At 34.3% G+C, this 23,835-nt stretch overlaps 2 protein-coding genes across 9 annotated transcripts in view; both read right to left on the reverse strand.

Annotated features, from left to right (window-relative positions):
• Positions 1–23,835, reverse strand: part of LOC120432597 (RNA-binding protein 1) — a 454,616-nt gene that overhangs the window by 356,237 nt on the left and 74,544 nt on the right. The gene's annotated exons all lie outside the window — the stretch shown is intronic.
• The window catches only part of LOC120423495 (rap guanine nucleotide exchange factor 4), a 330,099-nt gene that overhangs the window by 67,616 nt on the left and 238,648 nt on the right, over positions 1–23,835 (reverse strand). For all 7 annotated transcript variants that reach the window (XM_039587335.2, XM_039587332.2, XM_039587331.2 and 4 more), the window contains 2 exons: positions 19,693–19,814; positions 4,958–5,044 (listed from right to left, as the gene is read on the reverse strand). In XM_039587335.2, the coding sequence (XP_039443269.1) occupies positions 4,958–5,044; positions 19,693–19,814 (209 nt within the window). The remainder of the gene's footprint in view (positions 1–4,957; positions 5,045–19,692; positions 19,815–23,835) is intronic.

The following is a 23,835-nucleotide window of genomic DNA, read 5'->3' on the forward strand; positions in this document are numbered from 1 at the left end:
ACGTCAAAAGACTTGGCACGTTTGTTTTTTTTATGGCGCTTGCTAATTATTTACATGTTTCGATATTATTTTTCAAGTGAGTGACTAATTAATGTTCAAAAGAACATGTTGCCGGTAGTTGGAAGCAATTTTATATCTTAAGCGCTTTGAAAACGTTAGCGCAAGTGAAAAGATATTGATGGCGACTTTCGTTAAGCAGTTAACCTCTCATCTTGCGTGTGGATGTGTGTGTCATCAAAATGATGAGAAATGATCTCGCAAAATATAAATTATGATCAAAAGTGCATTAAATTTGATCTTTTTGGCCAGTAAATGGCATAAATTTGCGTGCTTACTTCAGGCGGTACTGTTGCTGGTAAGTTTATAGCCTAAATAGTATTTTTGGAGCTTTAATCGAGAATCAAACTCTTCATATGACGAAGATAGGTGTTTGATAGGTTATTATAATTATGAAACCACCTAGCATAATTTGAACGAAATCGTTTTGGAAACACAAAATTCAGTAATACAATTTTCAACAATGCGTTTATAAAGAAATTAGCTTATCAGTATATAATAAAGTGTTCCTGAAGGGAAGTTGTGATAGAAAAGTCTTTATTTTCGAACAGACGTGCTATCAATATCATGTGGTGCAGTGGTTTTGTCTTTGGAATGATTTTTTTGAGCACAAAAGCACAAGAAGATTTGGTTCAGTTTCGAGCTCCAAAAGGAAACGATGGACTTCTAACTGAAGAAACCTTTGAAGATTCTAACCCAGTGTCATTATTCTACGTTGATGTTTACGGTGGAATAGCAAAATCACAAAATATTGAAGTTACAGAACTGTTCCCAAATAATCCATGTCTGATGATGGAACCTGCTTTATCTCTAGTGAAGAATCACATGACTTTCTATGGAACCTGCAACTATGATGAGATGTTCCAGCTAAAACTGATCAATTCTAATGGCAAGTGGACAGCCTCAGTGAAGTTATCGGAAAACGGTTGCAAAAAAGATTTTATTGCTGATTTCCGTTTGACTTGGCAAGGAATCAATCATACGATCACCTCAAAATTGAAGAAGCGTGGTTTTGGATTTATCATAATCCATCTCTTAATACATAAACAAGGCATGAGCTATAAGGCATTGCAATCTTTATATCCTGGTTTGGACTTACATTTTGGGAAGGCTCCTGCTAAAAATTGCCGCTGCCTGAATGGATCTGAGTTTGAATTCCGAAAAACGTGGCATCAACTTTGTCCAGCAACGATTAGTCCTCAGAAAAGTGGTACGCGTTCTTTATTTTTTGCGATATTCACGCTTTCAACGCTATTAATCATTGGTGTTATTGTACTTGTTGCATTATGTCTATTGAAGACTGTGAAAACACAATCTCGTCCTAAATAAGTTTAACGACTTTACAATCTTCATACTGTTTGTGCTTTTAGTGTTACTTAACAAAACGTAATTTTAAGGTTTTCTCAGATCTGTAAATGTTTGTTTGTTTTAGCAGAGAAATAATACAAATTTAAATAAAAATTTAAATAAGATCACCAAGAAAAAGAAATCCAGTGTGATGATGCTAATTGTGCTAAAAACCAAAGAAAAAAAATACAAAGGAGCAATTCTCTACGAAATCGGTCTTTTCTTTTTGAATTTTAATTTTTATATTTTTTAATCCAGCTGAAACTTTTTTGGTGCCTTCGGTATGCCCAAAGAAGCCATTTTGCATCATTAGGTTGTCCATATAATTTTCCATACAAATTTGGCAGCTGTCCATACAAAAATGATGCATAAAAATTCAAAAATCTGTATCTTTTGAAGGAATTTTTTGATCGGTTTGGTGTCTTTGGCAAAGTTGTAGGTTTAGATCTGGGTGATGAATAGAGAGAATGCGTAACGTGATTTTCGAATTATCCCACTTTGTTTACATCTACAAAGTAGAAAGATGTTCAAGCACAAGCATGGCTTTTTTCTTACTATTAAATGAGCTGTTTTATAATCAGTAGTATGTGTTTTATTTTGTCTAGTTTTTTTTTACATTTTTTGCTGGAAAATTGTCGCGTTTCGATCGGTTAGAAGAGATTTTTCTTTTTTTACGGGTGACGAAGAACTGTGACAAGGTGTAATTCTGCGATGTCGCAGATAAATTCCATGGCTGATTTTGGAATTCTGCAGCTCTTCCTGATCCAGCAAAAACAACGCTAATTTTAGCGAAGCGGAATCAAACAATAGAGACAGCTTTTGAATGGATATTGTGCGTATTCCCGAGAAAGACACGCGGCAAACCAGCCTCGGAACGACGCGCTGCACTCACTTTTTTTGTTGATCTTCTTCTTCGAATCGCCTAGCATTGTTGGCACGCATGTTTTTAATTGCATCATAAGTGCAGAAAATCGCTGCCAACAATGTCTACGGCACATATTGAAATGCCACGCGGCGTGTACCTTTGAAAGAAATGGAAAATACAACCGCATCAACCCCATAAACAACTTCCATTCATAATTATAAAAAAATACGATCTCGCCTTCAACTTTCTTAATGTCTCTTGACTTCAACCCCAGGGTCTAAAAGGCCACAAATCTTTCATTCTTACAAAAAAAAAATTAATGATCGATCACAATACTCTCTACTTTTCATCACCCAGGTTTAGATAAGGACTACACTGAAAAAAATGATACACGGTAACATTTTTTTGGTGATTTTTAATTTAACTTTTGTCACTAAAAGTTGATTTTCAAAAAACACTATTTTTAATTTTTATTTATTTTTTGATGTGTTTTAGGGGACATCAAATGCTAACTTTTGAGAAATTTTCAGGTTGTGCAAAAAATCTTTGACCGAGTTATGAATTTTTTAATCAATTCTGTTTTTTTCAAAAAATCGAAATATTGGTCGCAAAAATTGTTAAACTTCATGTGTAAAATCAAATTTGCAATAAAAAAGTACTTTAGTGAAATTTTGATAAAGTGCACCGTTTTCAAGTTAAAGCTATTTTTGGGAAACTTTTTTGAAAATAGTAGCAGTTTTTTTTTTTTAAATAAGTGCACATGTTTGTTCAACTTTGAAAAAAATATTTTTGAAGAGCTGAGAAATTCTCTATATTTTGCTTTTTTGAACTTTTTGATACGACCCTTTGTTGCAGAGATATTGCCATGCAAAGGTTTAAATTGAGTTAAAGTCTCACCACCCCAGCAACTATTGTTCAGATTTTCAATGTCAAAATATAAAACATTCGTGAAATTTTCTGATCCTTTCGAATTTTTTTTTCATTTTTTTTAAATCAAGACTAACGTTTCAAAAGGGCAAAACATTCAATATTATGCCTTTTTAAAATGCTAGTCTTGATTTTAAAAAATATCACTTTGCACTTTATCAAAATTTCACTTAAGTACTTTTTGATTGAAAATTTGATTTTACATCGAAATATGAATATGAAAATTTTTTTGCGACCAATATTTCGATTTTTTGAAAAAAACAGTATTGATTAAAAAATTCATAACTCGGTCAAAGATTTTTTGAACAACCTGGAAATTTCTGAAAAGTTAGCATTTGATGTCCCCTAAAACATATAAAAAAATAGTGTTTTTTGCAAATCAACTTTTAGCATAGCATAGCGGGTGTCTACCCGTAGCTGCTACTTCGTTATTGACCAGGACCCCCAAACATTGCTCCGTGGACCACAGATGAAAAGTAGGAACCAATCATCACCCCTTCGCAATTTTCAAAGGTCCCTATCATGCTGATCAATACCGACGCCGGCCACGACCAGAGGTAAGACACGGGGTAGTGGATGGGAATGTTAGCCGATACTTGAGTGATGGGACCGCTAAATCGGCTGCGTCTCCGACAAAGTATCACATGAGTTTTGAGGGGTTAGTAAGATGGGTATGAGGTCAGGATTCACTGTGGTAGGTGATGCGACCATAAGCAATTTGTTTATCGGTTGAAATTTTAAAAATCTTAGGCAGCCGGCTGCGGAAAGATAGCTATCTAGGGATTTAAATATAGTATTAATCCGACCGCGATTCTCCAGAAATTCTTCTGTCGGCGTGCCTTCCGATCAACGGTGATGTAGGAAGGGCTTCATTTATTGAAATGATTTTATATCATAAGCCTGGAAGGCGTGCCTTCCAATCATCGATGACATAGAAAGGGCTTAATCCAGCAATACGACTTGCTAGTCTCAAAAAAATAGGTACGTTTTTATAGAAAACTATAAGAAGAGAAAACACAAAAAAAAAACTCATCGGCCAACGAACGCGAGTGAAAAAAAAAACAATGAAAACAAAGAAGAAGGTTAATAAAAAACAGAATTGCGCGACCCGAAAAGCACCACACTAATGATGCTATTATTTAATTATAATGACTAATCACCCCATGCACTTGAACAGCGACACAAAACAGACGGAAAATAACACGAAGAAAACAGGACTGCGCGTCCACACAGGCACCGCACTACTCTGTTTTTTTGCAAATCAACTTTTAGTGACAAAAAGTTAAATTAAAAATCATCAAATTTGTTTTACCGTGTATCATTCGTTTTCAGTGTAGTCCGTATCCATACCTACAACTTTGCCGAAGACACCAAATCGATCAAAAAATTTCTTCAAAAGATACAGATTTTTGAATTTTCATCCATAATTTTTGTATGGACAGCTGCCAAATTTGTATGGAAAATTATATGGACAAACTAATGATGCAAAATGGCTTCTTTGGGTATACCGCAGGCATCAAAAAGTTTCAGCCGGATTAAAAAATACAAAAAAAAAATCGAATGACCGAAATCTGAGAGAATTGCTCAAAGACTTTATTTAGTGTCTGATAATTCAAAGGCAAACAATGTTGATGTGGCCCTCTACACTAAAGTTACATTACAAATCAAAACTAAATCCCAGCTGTAGCAGAACACCAAAAACTGAAAAACCTCACCAAAAGCACCTTTGTTGGGCTAGAAAGCCAACCTCCCGAAACTCACCTTCCGATCCTTGAGGCAGCTGGTATTGTCGGTGACGAGCAGGACTCGCAGGGCCCATCCCATCCGTGACATGGCCGGACTTGGTGCCTTTGAGGGGGAAGGGGAGATAAAACAAATAAAAACATTAGCATATATTTGAGCTGGTCTTGTGTGTGGAACGGTTTACGACGGGATGAAAAATTAGGACACCCGGCAGGCAAAGCGAGCGGACGGGGGTCAGTTCTCCTTTTGCTCTGGTGAACATCCTCAAAGCTCACATCATGAAGAGATAAAAGTTGAAAGTGGACCCATGTGAGGCATAGTAATAATAATGTTTACGTTTGGAGTTCCCTTTTTCTCTCGTTTTCTGTATCTACCGTCAGCTAAACTATGTTGTTATGTTGTTGGAAGAGGAAAGCTGACTTTGAAGGAGAAATAGGAAGGGAGGGGGAATGGCTCAATTTGCATACTTTTTCGGTTTGGAGGCCATGGGCGATGGAGTCGTTCATCGGATCACTTGTTTTCCCGATGTAGGCTAAAAATATCTATGATGTTTTTGCTAGAAAAGCTCTTTGAATGTTGGAGAGCATCCGATCGAAGATTGAAATGAATAGAGGATTACGGATACTTAAAGGTTTTTTTTTTAACTTGTTTTGTAAACTTGGTTTTTATTTTTAATGGTCTAAACTTTTCAATTATGGTCTTAATCCAAGTTTCATTTCAAGTTTTTGTTTCCCCCCTTCCAAAATTTTCTTAAAAAACTCGTTGACATTAAAAAAATACTTTTAACTGAAATAATGTCTAAATCATTCGATTTGTTTAATTTTTTTTAAATCTGTTTTGAAATTTAAAATGTAGGGGTGGGGGGGGGGGGGGCAAATAAATATGAAAATAAGCTATGGTTTAAACCATTGAATGGAAAAATCGTATTAAAATGCATTTAACACCCTGCCCAATCATTTAGAAAAAATCTATGGTTTTTTTAAACTTACAATCCACATGTATTTTATAGAACTTTTGATGACATTTTCGAGATATGGCTAAGTAATGTTTGATTATAACAAATAAATCGAGTTTTTCGATCTGAGCAATTATCTACCAAACACCGGAAATTAATTTAACTTTTATTTTTTGATTTGGCTCAAACTTTGTGGGGGCCTTCCCTATGACCAAAGAAGTAGTTTTGTTTTATTGTTTCACCCATAAAAGTCTCTATACAATTTTGACAGCTGATCATACAAAAATGGTACGTAAATATTCGGAAAACTGTAACTAGGGGAAATATACCCTTTCTCAGCCTATTTCTATTATCAGCCTATCAGCACTTTGGTCATGAATTACAGCTTTCATAAAGTGTTTTTGACTGTTCCAAAGTAATAAATAGCTCAAATAAAAGTGAGCAAGCAACTCTCCATTGTTGATACACCTGAAAATGTTGATTTAATAGTGGAAAACGGCAAAAGTGATGAGAATTGGTTAAACGGCTTAGAGTGATTAAAATGGGTATATTTCCCCTATCTCAAGGATATTTTTAATTTAATTTGTGTCTTCGACTAAGCTGTAAGTATTGATGAGGACTATTCAGAAAAAAAATAATTACACGGAAAAAATTGGTGATTTTTTATTTAACTTTATTTCACAAAAAAATCAATTATTCAAAATCATTACTTTTTTTTCCTTTTCATATGGTTTTGGGGATTAAACCCAGCATTTTTCAAGCCATTCAGAAGATTCAATTTGCCTACGAGTTTTGATTTTTTATAAAAAGTGATTTTTATAATAAATTGAAATCCAGTACTAAAAATTTTTGACCTAATTTTTTAATGTAAAATCGAGTTTGCAATCGAAAACAATTTATCGGACAAAAATTTAACCGTGCACTTAATGATAAAAATTGTAAAGTACTTTTCGATTGCAAATTCTATCTTATATAAAAAAAAAAGAGAACAATTGTAAGAAAATGATTTAAATTTTTTTATTTTTCTATTTTTTTATGTACAAGATTTCTACTTTTTTCACCATTAAAAAAAACATAACTCGTCGGCAAAATTAAAGTCCATACTTCTGAATGGCTTGAAAGATGCGGGGTTTTGTCTATCCTAAAACATGTTAAAAAAATTAAAAAATAAAAATATAAATTTTGAGAAATTATTTTTTTTGTAAAAAAAAGTTAATTAAAAATCCCCATTTTTTTCGGTGTACCTATTTTTTTAATAGTCCTCATCAATACCTACAATTTTGCCAAAGACACCAAATCAATCAAAAAATAAAATCCTTGAAAAGTTTCAGATTTACGAATATTTACGTACCATTTTTGTATGAACAGCTGCCTTCTACCTTCCACAATGTTCCTTAAAACTCGTTGATATTTAAAAATATATACAGTCCAGACTCGATTATCCGAAGGCCTCTGAAAAATTTCACTTCGGATAATCGAATCAGAAAAAAAATTTTTTTTTCGTTGCCTAATTTTTTATTGTCGAGCCTAAGTATGACCCCTGAACTACGTTAAAGTGATTTAAAACTTTTAAATCCAAGCTGGCGGCCAGTATGGTGGTGTTGAAATATGGAAAAAATGCATTTTATTATTTAATAGGCAATCAACTATTCAAATTTGATTAAAATGGGGTTGCAGAACTCGAATTTGATGTTTAAAACAAGAAAAAGAAAAAAAAAATTGTTCGTGATTCGATTATCCGAAGTCCCATACAAACCTTCGGATAATCGAAACTTCGGATAATCGAGGCTTCGGATAATCGAGTCTGGACTGTATAGCTAACTGAAATATTGTAAAGCATTTTGTAATACTCTTTGATTATACTTTTTTAATATGTCTCGAAATTTGAGATTTAGGTTTTTTATACCCTTTAACTTCGTATAGTCGAGGGACAAAACCCTTAAAAATAAATTTATGAACATGGAAATTTTCATGGGTGTAGAAAATATTTTAGAGAGAGCAATTCTCCCCAAATTCCTACAAAATCAATGACTATACTTATCAAAGTTCTTTTTTTTATTGTTTACAGAAAATATCGATTTAATTTTGAAACAATTCTTAACTATATGGGTAATTCTCCGCCAACTCACACAGCAGTTGCCTCGACCCCTCTTCGATTTGCGTGAAACTTTGTCCTAAGGGGTTACTTTTGTCCCTGATCACGAATCCGAGGTCCGTTTTTTGATATCTCGTGACGGAGGGGCGGTACGACCCCTTCCATTTTTGAACATGCGAAAAAAGAGGTGTTTTTCAATAATTTGCAGCCTGAAACGGTGATGAGATAGAAATTTGGTGTCAAAGGGACTTTTATGTAAAATTAGACGCCCGATTTGATGGCGTACTCAGAATTCCAAAAAAACGTATTTTTCATCGAAAAAAACACCAAAAAAGTTTTAAAAATTCTCCCATTTTCCGTTACTCGACTGTAAAAAATTTTGGAACATGTCATTTTATGGGAAATTTAATGTACTTTTCGAATCTACATTGACCCAGATGGGTCATTTTTTCATTTAGAACAAAATTTTTCATTTTAAAATTTCGTGTTTTTCTAACTTTGCAGGGTTATTTTTAGAGTGTAACAATGTTCTACAAAGTTGTAGAGCAGACAATTACAAAAATTTTGATATATAGACATAAGGGGTTTGCTTATAAACATCACGAGTTATCGCGATTTTACGAAAAAAAGTTATTTTGTTCTAACAAATCAAGTCATTTAAGACCTTAGTTTCATAATGCTATGGTTTTCGGTTGATTTTGATAAATTCAAACGTTTTTCTTTATAATTCATTTTGTTACTCAAGTTAATCAAAATCATTTCGTTCAAATTACCGTATCAAACAACCAATTTCCGCTCATTACCGTTCCTGGGTAATGACAATAATCATTTTCAAATTAACACAGCAGCAACGCAGCAAGTCCATCAGGAGACTAAACGACATCGGTGAACACAAAGCTCCTGCCACCTCCCGATCCTGAAAGGTTAATTGACGATCAATTTACAACTCAACGCCTTCGATTCCACCTTCACAAACACACCAAGTTGACACACTCACACACACACTTACACTCACTAACGGTGCACTAAAGCTGATATGCTTATCCAGAACAGAAAGCAGCTTACGGTAGTATTAAACTGCCATCAGGGTGACGCCCCGTCCCAACCCCACACACCCTTATCAGAAGCTATTATCAGCATAGTGAACATTACCCACCGTAAGCATCGGCGAACTTTGTTGAGGTTGGGACGCACACCCCCACCCATAAAACCGCCCAACCCCTCCCCGAAAAAGGGCTCCATCGCGTGCTTTGTACGTGTAAATCAAATTTTCAACGCAGCAGCACCTGGCACCCTCTTCCCCCACTCTTTTTGGTGATGGGAAATGGAAACGAGGATTCGCCACCCTACCCAGGAGCAACACTTGTTGAAGGAACCCATTTACGAACCCCCCCCCCCTCCCCCTCTTGCAAGGAGCCGGAAAATGAACAAGATTGGTTCGATTCGGCGGATGCAAACGATTGGAACGGGGAGGGGGATGTAGTTCGTTTCTTGGCAATTACGGAGGCAACCGAAAATTAACCGAAAATCGTTGCCTCTGATCAACATTCAATTACCGTCGTTGCTCTGCGTTTGGGCATTTGGGCTTGCTTGGAAGTTGGGCGGAATAAGAGGGGCTTGACTTTGGTTGTCTGGGTCACTTATGTATCAAAAGTTGAACGGGATAGAAATGTTTTCAGGATTGAAATGAAATCGATACATCAAATTACGGAAATATAACTGTGATTGTTGGTTGGAGAACTGTGATTGTTGGTTGGACTGGCAAATAATTGATTTCTTTGATTTTAAGCTAGTAATTCAGTAATTCATTAATTACTCAGTAATTAATGACACTTATAGAAATCGAAAGTAATTAATGGATAATTAAGGTAATTATTAAGTTATTAAAGTAGTTAAATATTATGGTTAAACGGTCATTTATTTTTTTCTATGCGGACTACTCTTACTGATGTTGAGAGAAGAAAGATAAAGATAAATAACCTAACTTTTTATTTAATATATTAGCGTTAATTCAATGACCCAATACACTGCTAAATAAAAAAGTTTTTTGGATAAAATCTCCAAAAAGCCGTCGGAAATATTTATCAGAGTTTATGTCGTTAAATGTTATAAAAAGATGGAACCATCAGAAAACATTAGAATTTCCTAAAATTAAAATCCTAAAACAATTCTTTTATGTTGTTTTTCATAATAAATAAAAAAAAAAATTACAAGCCTAGGTTTCAACATTTGGATGAAAAAAGTGTTTTAAAATGCATTTTACAGGCGTACAGTTGTTTTCCAATCATTAGTTTTGAAAATATCGAAGTATTGACGGAATTTTTTTTTCGCAAAAAGAAAACTTTTCGTGGGATTGTACATTGGTATTTCATGAAAATTTAAAATGTTTTCAAAGGAGTTCAAACATGCTGAATATGATTATAAACGTGGGAAAATGCATTTTAACTGGTTTTCAGTTGAATAAACTTTAATTTTCATTAAAATTTTGAAGTTTTTCGAAAAAATATTTTTTCTGCCCCCTGATTGTTCAGGCCAACTTTGAAGGGGGACGACATAAACTTTGAAAAATATTTGCAACGGCCTTATATGATTGTTGCAAAAAAAAAAAAAAAAAAATGGAAATTGATATGAAATAACCTGAACAATATTCGAATATGTTACTACGTTTGTATTTAATTTGATCATGATACCAGTTAAAAAATATTTGAATTTTTATGAAACTTCGTTGTATAATATCATACAAATCTTCATAGCTTAGTTTTTTTTATTTATTTTCAGAAAACAAATGTCTGAGTAATAACTGCATTAAATGATGTATCAACCATGGCAAATATTTTTTCTAATTTGTCTCATACAAATGTTATGATTCCCCCCGAAAAGACCGAAAGCCAAACTTGACATAAAAATCTACTGATATTTTGGGAAAATGTTTTTATTTTTCAACTCACGCTATTTTCGAAACTATTGGTTCGATAATCTTTAAACTATTATGAAACTTTCTGCTCTTTAAAATAACAATAAAATCGAAATTCTCATACTTAAAAAAAGTTAATCTTTCCCAGTTCCTCTAAGGGGAACACTCTTGATAGTATCGACATTTACAAAGCGGATTCAGTGGCAATTTTTACTCACACTCACTTAATCCATATTTGTGTAACAAAATTAAACTATTTAAAACTTCGATGATGCCCAATTTTTTAATAATTTTATTGAAATACTTTGATTCAAGGCATTATATAAAAAACTCAAATTTATTTATAATCATTATTTTTTTGTTAAATCAAATAGTAATTCAGTAATTAATCGTTTTGATTCAGAAATTTGAGAAATTGATTGGCAGAATTGCAAGTAATAAATGCTTCTGGAAACCCTTGAATAACAATTCATAAGAAAGTTGTTGCTTAAATCAAAGCTTGACTAAAAATCGATTAATAATTGATTTTGGAAATCCTACGTAACTAAGCAATTCTCCAAAATTTCGGAAATCAATATTTTTTTGTATTACTGGATTGGCACAAACCCTACCGTTGAAAAAAATAAATACTTTATTTTCAGATGCAAAACAAACTTTTAAATGAAAAAGTACTATTCAGAAATTTTATTGCTTTAGATTGGATTAGATTAGATTAGATTAGATTAGATTAGATTAGATTAGATTAGATTAGATTAGATTAGATTAGATTAGATTAGATTAGATTAGATTAGATTAGATTAGATTAGATTAGATTAGATTAGATTAGATTAGATTAGATTAGATTAGATTAGATTAGATTAGATTAGATTAGATTAGATTAGATTAGATTAGATTAGATTAAATAAGAGATTAGAGACAAACAAATTTTCAAATTATTTGCGCCAACCTTATTTTGTAATTATTTTAAGCTTTTAAAATTGTTAAATTTATTTGAATTACTATTTGTGACACTATCAACTATATTGAAACATAAAATGACCTTTTAATTTTTTTTTTATTTTCTTAAATATAAAACTAAAGCTAAATTAAAATAATTGTAAAAACGTATAAAGGTCAACGTGTTCCCCTGTTTTTGATATCTTTCCATATTTTTATAATTTTGGATATAATTTTTATCTCTTATACAGTAAATAAAATAATGGGCATATTACATCTGGGAAGGCGTACATCTTTTATGTCAGAAAAAAACGGGTAATTTTACCTCTGAAAATGTGTAATTTCACCACGTTTCTGGTGTAATGTCACTTTTTTAGTCTAAATTGAGGTAAAATACATCATAAAAGAGTTTTCAACCTTCCAAAATTCCAAAACAAGGATGATTCCTTGAATTTTCTCAAAAACCAGGCAGGTTTACTTCAAGCCATAATAAAATCCTCAATAGTACCAATTGAGGTATACATTCCAATTTGAAATCGGTGAACCAGCAAACAAGAACTTCCAAAACTACCCTCACAGGGTGAACAGATGATATCCGGCTAATGACTAAAGTTGAGCAGTACTAGAACTGCAATTCAAAAACCCCCCAGTGCACATGTAGGTCCATCCATACAAAACAACAATGCCAAGTGCACTGCACCCACACAAACAAAAGCAACTCGATGAAAACATCAAACTACGAACAAAGTACAAAGTCCTTAAACTCAACACCAGAACACAAACTACACCCCCTTCAAACTGTAATCGATGAGCTGCATTATAACCTCTCAAATGCAGACACAAATACACTCCCACACAGCGGAGCTTGGAGAACTTTCTCGATTTCATCGCTTTCTGGGTTGGGTTTGGAGCTTAAGCTCACCACAGAAGAAAAAGCACTTTAGCCGCTCGTAGAACAAACCCCCCTCCATTGAGCTGTGCTGCTGGATGCAACTCAATTCAATTAAATATTGATCTGAATCCATTAGTTGTTTGCCCGGGTTGGGCAGAGCTTCCCCAAACGAACGAAAGATCAAGTTTTGCCTCGTGAAAGTGATTGCTTCTCTTTGGGATTAATTTGGACAAGAAAAAGAGGGGGATGAGTGAGGAGTTCCGTTTTATGGGATTTCGAGCAATTTTCTATCATAATAGAAACCGAATGTAGTGGTCAGATTGAAATCCACAGTTTTGTGGTTTCAACTTATATTATAGAGCATAATTTCCACCATTTTGCTTGAAAAATTGACCTTTGTTCTAATGTCACCATCAGTCCTTCGCAAATAATGTTCGACAATCTCCGGGAGCTTAGTCTTCATCCACCCATGCTATCTCTTTCGTATTGACCGATAATGGAACCGGATATCGTCCCAAATTGGCCAAATTAATAACAAATAGGAACCTCTCCCCCCGGTATTATCCCTCAGCATATTGGCAACCAAAACCGAGATCTCGACGACGAACTGATTTTGGCCGCCAAGCTTCTGTATTCTAAGGAAGACACCATTTGTTTTTTTTTCAATCAGCATGAATTTGTATATATATGTTGTAACGTTTTTTCTAATCTAATCTAATCTAATCTAATCAGACCCTAGCGCAGCCAATCTTTCGAAGGGATCCTGGAGAGTGCCTTAGGTTAGATGACGCCTAGCACTCTTCTTGTCATTTATTAACATTTGTAGTGCGCCATTGCATCGGAATGCATTGAAACATCACAAGCGTTAAAGCGGCCAGGCCTACTGCGTAAAGCCGTATCGCAGAGATGACTCGTAATTGGGTTGAGTTTGAGCACAGAGTGTTCGAACAACAACACAATTCTGAATCGACAGGGGAGGAAGAAGCGTGGGGACACACCACCATACGCTCCGAGATTTTGGTTGTATTCGTTGGGAGTACCATGCTAAGAAGGTTTGGTACTCCGGGACCCTCTGGGATGGGACATTGTATTTCCACAAATGCCCTGGACACTATTTGCCGTGGTTATAGCGCCACAACTCGCTCTCTGTAACAGTATTCCTAATTCCAGTCTAAGCTCACCAAGTCGTCATGGCCTAGTGGTTAGCATTTTTGCTTACCAATCCAAAGGACGGAGGATCGAACCCCGCCTTGAGCGACTTTGATTTTTCGTTCATATTCATCATTTCAAATTTATGTGTTCTTAACTTTCTCGTTGGGAGCAGATGGGAATCGAACCCAGAACCATTCGCTTACAAAGCGAACACCGTAACCAGTCAGCCACGGCCGCTCCTTGTATATATATGTTGTAACGTTTTTTAAACATATATTTAAAATTAAAATTTCAAATAACTCCAACCTTTGCTATAGAATCCTGTTCTCCAGCTTTAGATAATCCGTTTTTGCTTTTTCTTGGTGACGACACATGTGCGATTGTGTGTGTGTGTCAGTTTCCTTTCCTTATTTTCACATTTTTGGGTAAGCTTTATCATTTGGCTCGATGCCCGCGGCCCAAGGAAGTAAAAGGACAAATAATGAGGGTTCGGCAGCTCTTGGGAATGACCACTCTGTTGGTCACGGCTGGCTGGACACACAGATTCGTTGGTGAACGACTTCAGGCATGATATTTTTTTACTCTTTGGTAGTGATCAAAGTTTTTTTTGTTTTTTGTTTTTTTTGGACTTTTTTTGGGGAAAATAACGATTCGCATTGTTCCTCCATGCCAAAGCAAGTTATTTGATAAATAGGTCAAATTCATGACAATCTTACTTTATCGATAATGTGTAGTTACTTTCAAAAATGTTACACTTTTTAATTGTTAATTTCAAGATTGGAATCAGGCCATTGCAAGTTTTATCTTAAGTTGTTGTTCCCTTAAAAAAATCAGAAGGCAAATAAATTAAACACGACAACAAATTTCAAATGCCCTTCGAGCAATTCCAGCCCAAAACAGGAATTTTTCAGGTACTTTTTTCTCGACCCTCTCCGATTTCAATGAAACTTTGTAGACATGTTATCCTACGCTTATATAAGCCATTTTTGTGTATATGGAGCCAGTTCCACTCGATAATAACATTTGAGAAGGGCGTAAGTGTTTTATTTTTTTTTGTAATTCGGAATTTAAAAATTTCTGTATCTCGAAGCCGTTGCATCGTATCAAAAAGTGGTCAAAAACAAACTTGTAGGAAATTTGACGGGCTTTCCGAAAAAAATACACTGAAAGAAAAAAACACTCTACTTTTACGAGATTTTTTGATTTTTAAGTTTAAAAGTCAAATTTGAGGAGGAGCCCACGATTTTTTTTCGTTCAAAATTTTTGTGAAGATAGCCTAAGATGTTACAAAAAGACTCACGAAAAATGCAGGATGGAGCAACTCACCTAAAAAAATACAAAAATCATTTACTGAAACTGTTTTTTTGAAAAGTGCTCTAAACGTCAAAATTTTCACAAACCGATAGCGGAAATCGATTCTCCAGACAATTTTACATAAAAGTCTCCATATTGACTACTGTTCTAAGTCCAATCCTTGTGAAGTTACAGCGGTTTTAAAAATTAAAATGTTGAAAAAATAGGTTTTATAATGGTTTTTTGCAATTTCTATGTGACAGACTTGATTTTTCAGTCTCGTAAATATTTTTACCGAAAAGCTCGTCCAATTTCCCATAAGTTTGTCCTTGCCCACATTTCAATTGGATGTATGGGCTTACAGATATAAGCTAATTACATTGCTCATAACTGAAAACATAATATTTTTTCAGTGTGGTATAGTAACCTGGATAGTAAATTAGCTTATATCTGTAAGCCCATACATCCAATTGAAATGTGGTCAAAGACAATCTTATGGGAAATTGGACGAGCTTTTCGGTAATAATATTTACGAGACTGAAAAATCAAGTCTGTCACATAGAAATTGCAAAAAACCATCAAATAACCTATTTTTTCAACATTTTTATTTTTAAAACCGCTGTAACTTCACAAGGATTGGACTTAGAACAGTAGTCAATATGGAGACTTTTATGTAAAATTGTCTGGAGAATCGATTTCCGCTATCGGTTTGTGAAAATTTTGACGTTTAGAGCACTTTAAAAAAAACAGTTTCAGTAAATGATTTTTGTATTTTTTTAGGTGAGTTGCTCCATCCTGCATTTTTCGTGAGTCTTTTTGTAACATCTTAGGCTATCTTCACAAAAATTTTGAACGAAAAAAAATCGTGGGCTCCTCCTCAAATTTGACTTTTAAACTTAAAAATCAAAAAATCTCGTAAAAGTAGAGTGTTTTTTTCTTTCAGTGTATTTTTTTCGGAAAGCCCGTCAAATTTCCTACAAGTTTGTCTTTGACCACTTTTTGATACGATGCAACGGCTTCGAGATACAGAAATTTTTAAATTCCGAAATACAAAAAAAATTAAAACACTTACGCCCTTCTCAAATGTTATTATCGAGTGGAACTGGCTCCATATACACAAAAATGGCTTATATAAGCGTAGGATAACATGTCTACAAAGTTTCATTGAAATCGGAGAGGGTCGGGTACAACCGATTCTCTATTTGGCATGGAATTGCTCCTTCAAGACATATTTTATATACATTTTGAAATTTAGGATCAATGATATTTTGCCCTTTTTGACTGAAACTTAATTGTAATAATTTATAACACATGTTGGATAGCTTTTTGCTATTTTTTTATTTGGCTTGAAATTTATTTTTTCGATGTTGGAAATGGGTGCACATTAGGGTGACAAGACAAATTGAAAATTTCGGAAAATCGTAAGATATACCCCCTGGCTCGATTCTTTAGGCAATAATAAGTAACTGTTCCAATTTTGAGTCAAATCGGATAAGGTTAAGGGGTCGCTTTTTATCGTTGAAGTTTATATGGGGAAAATCGAGAAAATGCATGGAGAAAAAATTTTTACTAAAAAAATCACCAACAATCAGAATCAACTCGGATCGTTTTGCACCCTTGGACAAAGTTGTAGCAAATCAAATTTCCTACAAGAATATCACACTTGGGCAATTTTGAGCGAGAGTACCTGGCAGAAAAATACTGAAACGATATTTTTCTGCATACATTTTTGCGATTTTTCCCATATAAACTTCAACGACTAACGGAATCGACGTAACACCTTATAATGTGGCCCTCTTAAACCTTGCGGTTTCGTCTACGGTTCCACAGGCGTGTATCGTTCTTTTTGCGACAAGACTCCGCCTCCCGGGTCTCCTAAGTGTGAAGGTATGGGCACGGGGAGAGGGCACCGAATACCTATATTTTACACTTAGAATTTTTTGCGTCCGCCTCGGGATTCGAACCGGCGACCTCTGGATTGTGAGTCCAGTGCGCGGTCCGATTGATCCACAAAGGCAGACAACGACTCCTAACCCTTAACCGATCTGGCTCAACATTTGCACAGATATTTATTTTTGCCTAAGGAATCGAATCAGATGGTATTCCTGATGATGATTTTTTATTGTCAACCTAGTGCGCATGGTTGCTTAAGATTCATTTATACTAGAAATTATCAATTTTATTATTTCGCAGGAAATTCACTAAAATTGAAATTCTGTCTATTGGAGGGTGTTCAGGGAGCATAAATCTAACATACTAATACAAAACTAAAGCGAAAAAAATCATTTATGTTTGTAAAACAACTGTACTAAACTATAATGCGTTTTAAATCACTTGTTTGATTGACATTTTAAAACTATGTCACTCATTTTTTTTGCCTCTCTATTGACTATGGCCAGAGGCAAGGGGCATAAACTTTGAAAAATATTTGTAACGGCATTATTTACAAATAATAAATAGAGTTAATTTGAAAACAGCTATCTCTAAAAATCGATCCCATTTCGTGGTCAAATTTTATCTTGGAATTTTTGTTTAGCAAACATAAAATTTAAAACTATGTTATTTGTTTACGATAAGTTTAAAGGGAATGGAACAAATGGGTTAAAAATAAACTTAACCCTCTACAACCTAACCCCGCTTTCAGACGGGCTTTGATCTAAAAAATCGCCAAAAATCAATTTTTCAACCGATTTTTGATCTTTAAAAAGCATTGGAAAGAAGAACTCTTATAATTTTAGAAAATTTCAGGGTTAGAAATTTAACTTGTTTTATGTGACTTTGCCAATGTTTTTATAAATGCCTTTTTTTGAGGTCAACTTTGGCTGTGTTTTTTACTAACATTTCCTATATTTTCAGTAAAAAGAAGTATGCAGTAATTTTTCTAGTGTCCCAAACTATGCCTCTACGCATTTTTTTGCAATTCAAATGATGATGGTGCCATTCTATAGCAGAAAATTTGAAAAACAAGCAAAAAATTGAAAAAGTGACTGTAAAAACGTAAAAAAATTAGATAGGCAAAATGTAATTATATAAGGTGGTAGAATAGGCCAAATAGTACCAAAAACAAACATAAACAAAACAAGATAAAAGCAAATTAAAATACTAAAAATAAGACAAGAAAAACATAAAACAAGAGAAGTAAAGTTTTTCGTAGAACAAAAATTGCTCAAAATGAACTCACGAATACGGGAAAAATAAATATTTTCGAAAAAAAAATTGGGCAGTAGAGGGTTAATTGCTTGCTAATTGATTTTTGTTAGAAATGACTTTTCGAATAGTAATATGGTTATATCAAAATGAGAATTCAGAAAGTGGTTTTTTAACAAGGATGTTAAATCATCTTCAATATTCTTCCATTCAGTTGTTCCACGAACCATAAGTTTAAGAGACTTAAGAACAATCCAAAAAGAAACTTCAAAATTGTAAAAATTAAAAGGCATCGATGTTATGTGTTGTCCCAATCAATCAAGCTCATATTAGGGATTTGGGCTCCATTCACGTCTCATACCATGTAATCTTCACAAAATTGTCTTATTTTATAACCCTTTAGTAAGAAGTTGGCTTGAGATTAAATTTAAATTATCTGTTTGTTGTATTTTTTGTTGAAAAGCGATTCAAATTTATTGTTCAAATAAAATATTCGAATCCGTTGAAATTAATGGTTTTAATTAGATCCCCCATGTGCACAGATGTGTGACTAAACCGTGCATAATTTCAAAACTAATTACTCGTCGGATTATGGCTGTTCTGAGCCACTGCACTGTCCCAAAGCCAACCACGTGCGGTCACGGACTGAATTGTTTGATTAAGGCTTCCCTCGGGTGTTTTTTTCCCGCCATTAATTAGCGGGTTGCCACAGGCTCATTTCCCTGGAATGTGACGCCAAATTGCACTGTAATCCTGCTTCAAACTGCAACAACTTTCGCCGCAGCATCATTATTAGCAAGTGTGACTGAATTTGCCCCACGCAAATCTGGGATTATATTTGCATTTCTCAGAATCACTCGTCGGTGATATTTGAATGCATAATGAGGGGGAAAAAGCAGCCCCTCAGCCAATGAATATCCAATGCCGGGTTCACACCCTCTTCGAGGATGATCATCCCTGCCCTGCTTCTCTAAGGTTTGGTTGCCTTGGTTGCAGCAGCAGCAGCAGCAGGAGCTTCTTCCACAATTAAAGGGCAATTATTAATATTAATGAGGTAATTTATAAGCTTATCACGGACGACGGGAAAGTTACGCCACCAGCTCTTAATGGTGGGACACATCCGCGGGGGCGGTGCTGCTGCGGTTAATCCTTGGGAAAACCGCAGGAAAAAAAATGGTCTGGAAGGCGAAAAATTACGTTCTTTTCCCCTGATTGCTACTAATTATCTTTGGCGCACTCTTGGTTCTGACCTTGGAGATCCCAGCTGTTGAAAATACTCTTGAAGCATGCAAATTGAGCAATTCCATTTTCCACAAACAAAAAAAAAATGTCATTTGATCCACTTCTAAGCGCGGCATATCACACCTACCTCCGTGATTGGCAGGGCCGGGTTCGGATGATCGGGACTTAATTGTTTTTTAACCGGCGACGGTTGCTGCTGATGGACCCCGGACTGGACCATACTGGTCGTTTGCATGCTCTGGCCGAAACCTGGAACAGAAAAAAAAATTGGGAGGAAAACGAGATTGTGTCAACAAACTGGAACAAAAAAATCCGTCAAAAAACGCTGGGCCGAGGTCCCCATGGAACCGGAACGGAAAAATGAATAATGAAAAGTAAATATTCCGCGCGTTTCGCGTGTTTACCTATGCGAAAATCCACTGAAACTGTGTTTGGGAGTGTGAGAAAAGGTTTTGTTTCAGAGAGTCCTTTTTGACCATCATGTTGGGAATGTTAAAGCTCCTGCCGGAAGGGTGCCCTAAGTTTTGTTGCATTTATGTTTGTTTGAATTTTTATTGAAAATATTAATGATTAAGTGAAACTTAAAACCAAAAAAAAAAAATAAAAATGAAAATCTGTATTTAAAAAAGTCATAAGCCTCTGACCACCCTAATAATTCTTCCCCGACTGGTATGGAAGGGGTAAAAGCTTTTCGGTAAACGGATCGCTTAATTTAAATGTTTGCACGTTGCCGTTCGGCCGGCCGTGTACACCGGGCCCCAAAGCGGACGGGTCTCACTGTCCCCGCCTAGCCGGGCAAAAGAGTGCTAATTGATGGTGTTATTTTTTTCGTTGATGCCTCCCCCCGTTCTAGTTTTTCTTGCATGGCCGGCGAGAATTGAGTTTTTGCAAACTGTAAACAGAGCTTTTAGCTAGTTTGTTCTGCAAAGTGGAATTTGATTTCTTGGGAAATAACTGGATTGGATGCAATCATTTGAATTTGATTGTTGTATTCATTTTTATGAAAAAGGTCTTCTTTTAATTCAATTCAAAATTAAAGGATTAACGCTATTATTTTTTTGTGATTGTTTGCAACAGCTAATGAAGAAGGTAAATTTTTTTCAACATCTTTTAATGTTTAAATTTTTCAAGATGCAATCAAAATGAACAAAAGCATTTTTTTTTATAAAAATAGAAAAAAATAGATTATCTCAGTCCGATTTTCATTTTTTTTAAAGGAAATTTTCTTCTCATTTCAATAAACAGTATTTCGACATTTGAATTTTAGCCCAATATTTAAAATTGTCAAATATGAGTGTTTGCAGCCCCTTTTAAATGTTTTTCTTGATCATAAACATTCTTAACAATTTATATAGAAAAGAACAGAAAAAGTCAAATTTTTTTATTGGAAATTGGACCATTAGTTCCCAAAATGATTAAAAAAAAAATATATTTTCAAGTTTATTTTGTGTGTTCAAATGCATGGGCATTTCCAGAAAAAAAAAATCTTTGAAAAAACTTTCTTAAACTTTCTTTCTTATTTTTGATTCTTGAGCTTATGTAAGTGAACTACTAAACTACTCTCAAGTGATTTACTGCCCCTGATCGCATAAATGTCCCATATGCATTTTCATCGATTTCGAGTTATTGATGCAGTTTGGTTCAAAATTGTGTGCTCTTTCGAAAGAGCCTATAACATCCAGTACTTTGTTCTAGGAATCAGGAGGAAATCCAGTTTTTTCGCAAAAACTTAACACGTAGCCTTATGTATGGGACAAACTTCAAATGCGTTTTTCTCAGCTTGCTGTTTTTGCATATGGGACATTTATGCGAACATGGGCAGTATAGCACCTTTAAATCCAAGATTGCGGCCAAAACGGCGGTGACGAAATATTGAAAAGAAGCATTTTTTTTTTAAATTATTAAGCAATCAACCATTCAAATTTGACTAAAATGGCGTCTCAAAACTCGAAGTTGATGATAAAAGTAAGAAAATAAACAGATGACAGGGTGACCACTCAAATCCCATTTTCAAATTCCCGACTTTTCCAGAAACTAAAAGAATAGTTATTCAGAGTAGAAAAATTGAAATAGTAGTCTTTGCAAATTTTTCGAAAGCCTAACAATACTTAAAATTTAGATGTTAATTTTTACTAAAATTGGCAACAAGTTATTGATGAATGCAAAATTGTATTTTCTAATTAAATTTAAATAAAAAAAGTGCTGAATTTAAAAAAAATATTTAGGAATTAGTTTACAAAAATATTTGTACTAAAGTTCCTTTTTAATTTGTAAATTTGGATATTGAATTTTTGAATTGATGTTTATTTATCTCACGGTGTGTTTCCTAGAACAAACTTAAGAAAAAAAATTCGGCAAGTCTGATATTTGGCACCATGAAAGAAGGGCTTTTTCCCGACATTTTGCGGGGTCCGGCGAAATATTTCGTCGGGGGGTCTAGGGGCTATAGAGCAACTTTTTTTTTGAAGATTGTGTTTTCGATTTTATTGGATTTTTCTTCAGAAAAGTCGATAGAAATCGATGGGTTCATGTTCATATCTATCAAATTTCTGTGAATGTGCCTCAAGAGACTCTAAATTACATATTTGACCTCAAATCAAAAGTTTCCAACCCAGATTTACCAGATTTCTAGCTTTCTTTGAAATAACCCCAACATCCAAGCTGGAAACCTAAAAACGACCGAATAAAATTCGTTCTTTGTACAGTTTGTCATGAAAATACAGCAACAGATTGCCCGGATACAAATTCGAGCTTAAACCATTGCTGCTCAAAAGCTAGTTCAGCTAGCATTCAGCTAGTTCAGCTAGCAAAAGCTAGTGCATTCAGTTAAAAGCTAGTTATTACCCAAAAGGCTCCCAACATTATTTTTTCAATCCTCTGCCATACAACACTAAAATATTTTAAAACATTTTCGAATCAATTTCCATAAAGTATAAATTTTGGTTCGATATTAGCAGAGATATACCTTATTTCGTAAAATAAAAAGTGACTTTCTCCCAAGTTCTGAAGAAAAATACTATAAAGTCGAAAAAAAAATCTTCAAAATAAAGTTGCTCTAGACCCCCCAACGAAATATTTCGCCAGACCCTGCAAAATGTCGGGAAAGGGTCCTTCTTTCATGGTGCCAACTATCATACTTGCCGAATGTTTTATCTTAAGTTTGTTCTAGGAAACACACCGTGATCTAGTTGTCAGTATTTAACCGTTTTAATATTTTTTTTTTTACAACGAAAAATTCAGTTTGATAAGATTCCATGTCTTACCACTTATTTTATGCGAAATGTTTGAAGAAACAAATTCTTTAAACATATTTGCAGTAACTTAAATGAAAATTTGTTGAATATATTTTTCAGCAATTTTAATTTTTTTTCATGTTTACTGTTAATTGTGGAACAACCTAAAGTAAATGTAGTCTAGATAAATTTGTGTTCAGTGTTTTATGTACTTTCTCTCTTGATCGATTTGTGTAGTGTAACAATATATGTGTGACCTTATCAGCGAGAGAATTGATAAAAGAGCGAGATCGTGATCTCCTCTCTAGGCTAACTATTAAGATTGGACCAATAAATCGGCCTCTTTCGGCTCTGACCACCCGACGACTCGGTCATGTGTCCTGACTTTTAGTCCGCGCGTTCTGTTTTATTCGATCCGTTCTTTTTTGCCGGTCCCCGTTTTCCGTGGCCGGTTCCTGTCCGCTCTCGAACGAGCATCGAAGGTGAACGCCGTTTTTTTCAATCATGTTTTATTCATAGTAATTCACCCATATTCACAAAAAAGATCAAGGGAAACATTTGAAAAAATAACATTTGAAAAAACTTAATTAATTTAGTTAAAACTTAATTTTTTTTCCAGATGATCAATCAATGTGACCAAATAAAACAGAATCGAAACTTCACTAATCGTTTAAATTAAACTTTATTTTCAAAATAGTTTTTCATTAACTTTGTTGTTGTTATAAGTTAGATGTTAGCTCTGGTTTGATAAACTAATATTAATAAAAATCAGTTGATTTATTAGAATTATTATAAACATGTGTTTCAAATATAACCAATATTTTATCTAGATTTTAATGTTTTAAATTGACATTTCATTCTCAAATAGACTGAAAAAGTGAAAGTTATTTACTAAAGGAGAATTGAGTGAATTTTGAAAATTGTACAAAACATTACAAAATTATTCAAGAGTTAGACAGTTTTTTAACAGAAATGCTTGGGATTCCCGATTTTACCGACTTTTTGAGAAATAATCTCAAATTCCCGACTTTTTCCCG

This window comes from Culex pipiens, chromosome 3 (genome assembly GCF_016801865.2).
Source record: "Culex pipiens pallens isolate TS chromosome 3, TS_CPP_V2, whole genome shotgun sequence".
NCBI classification, from domain to species: domain Eukaryota; kingdom Metazoa; phylum Arthropoda; class Insecta; order Diptera; family Culicidae; genus Culex; species Culex pipiens.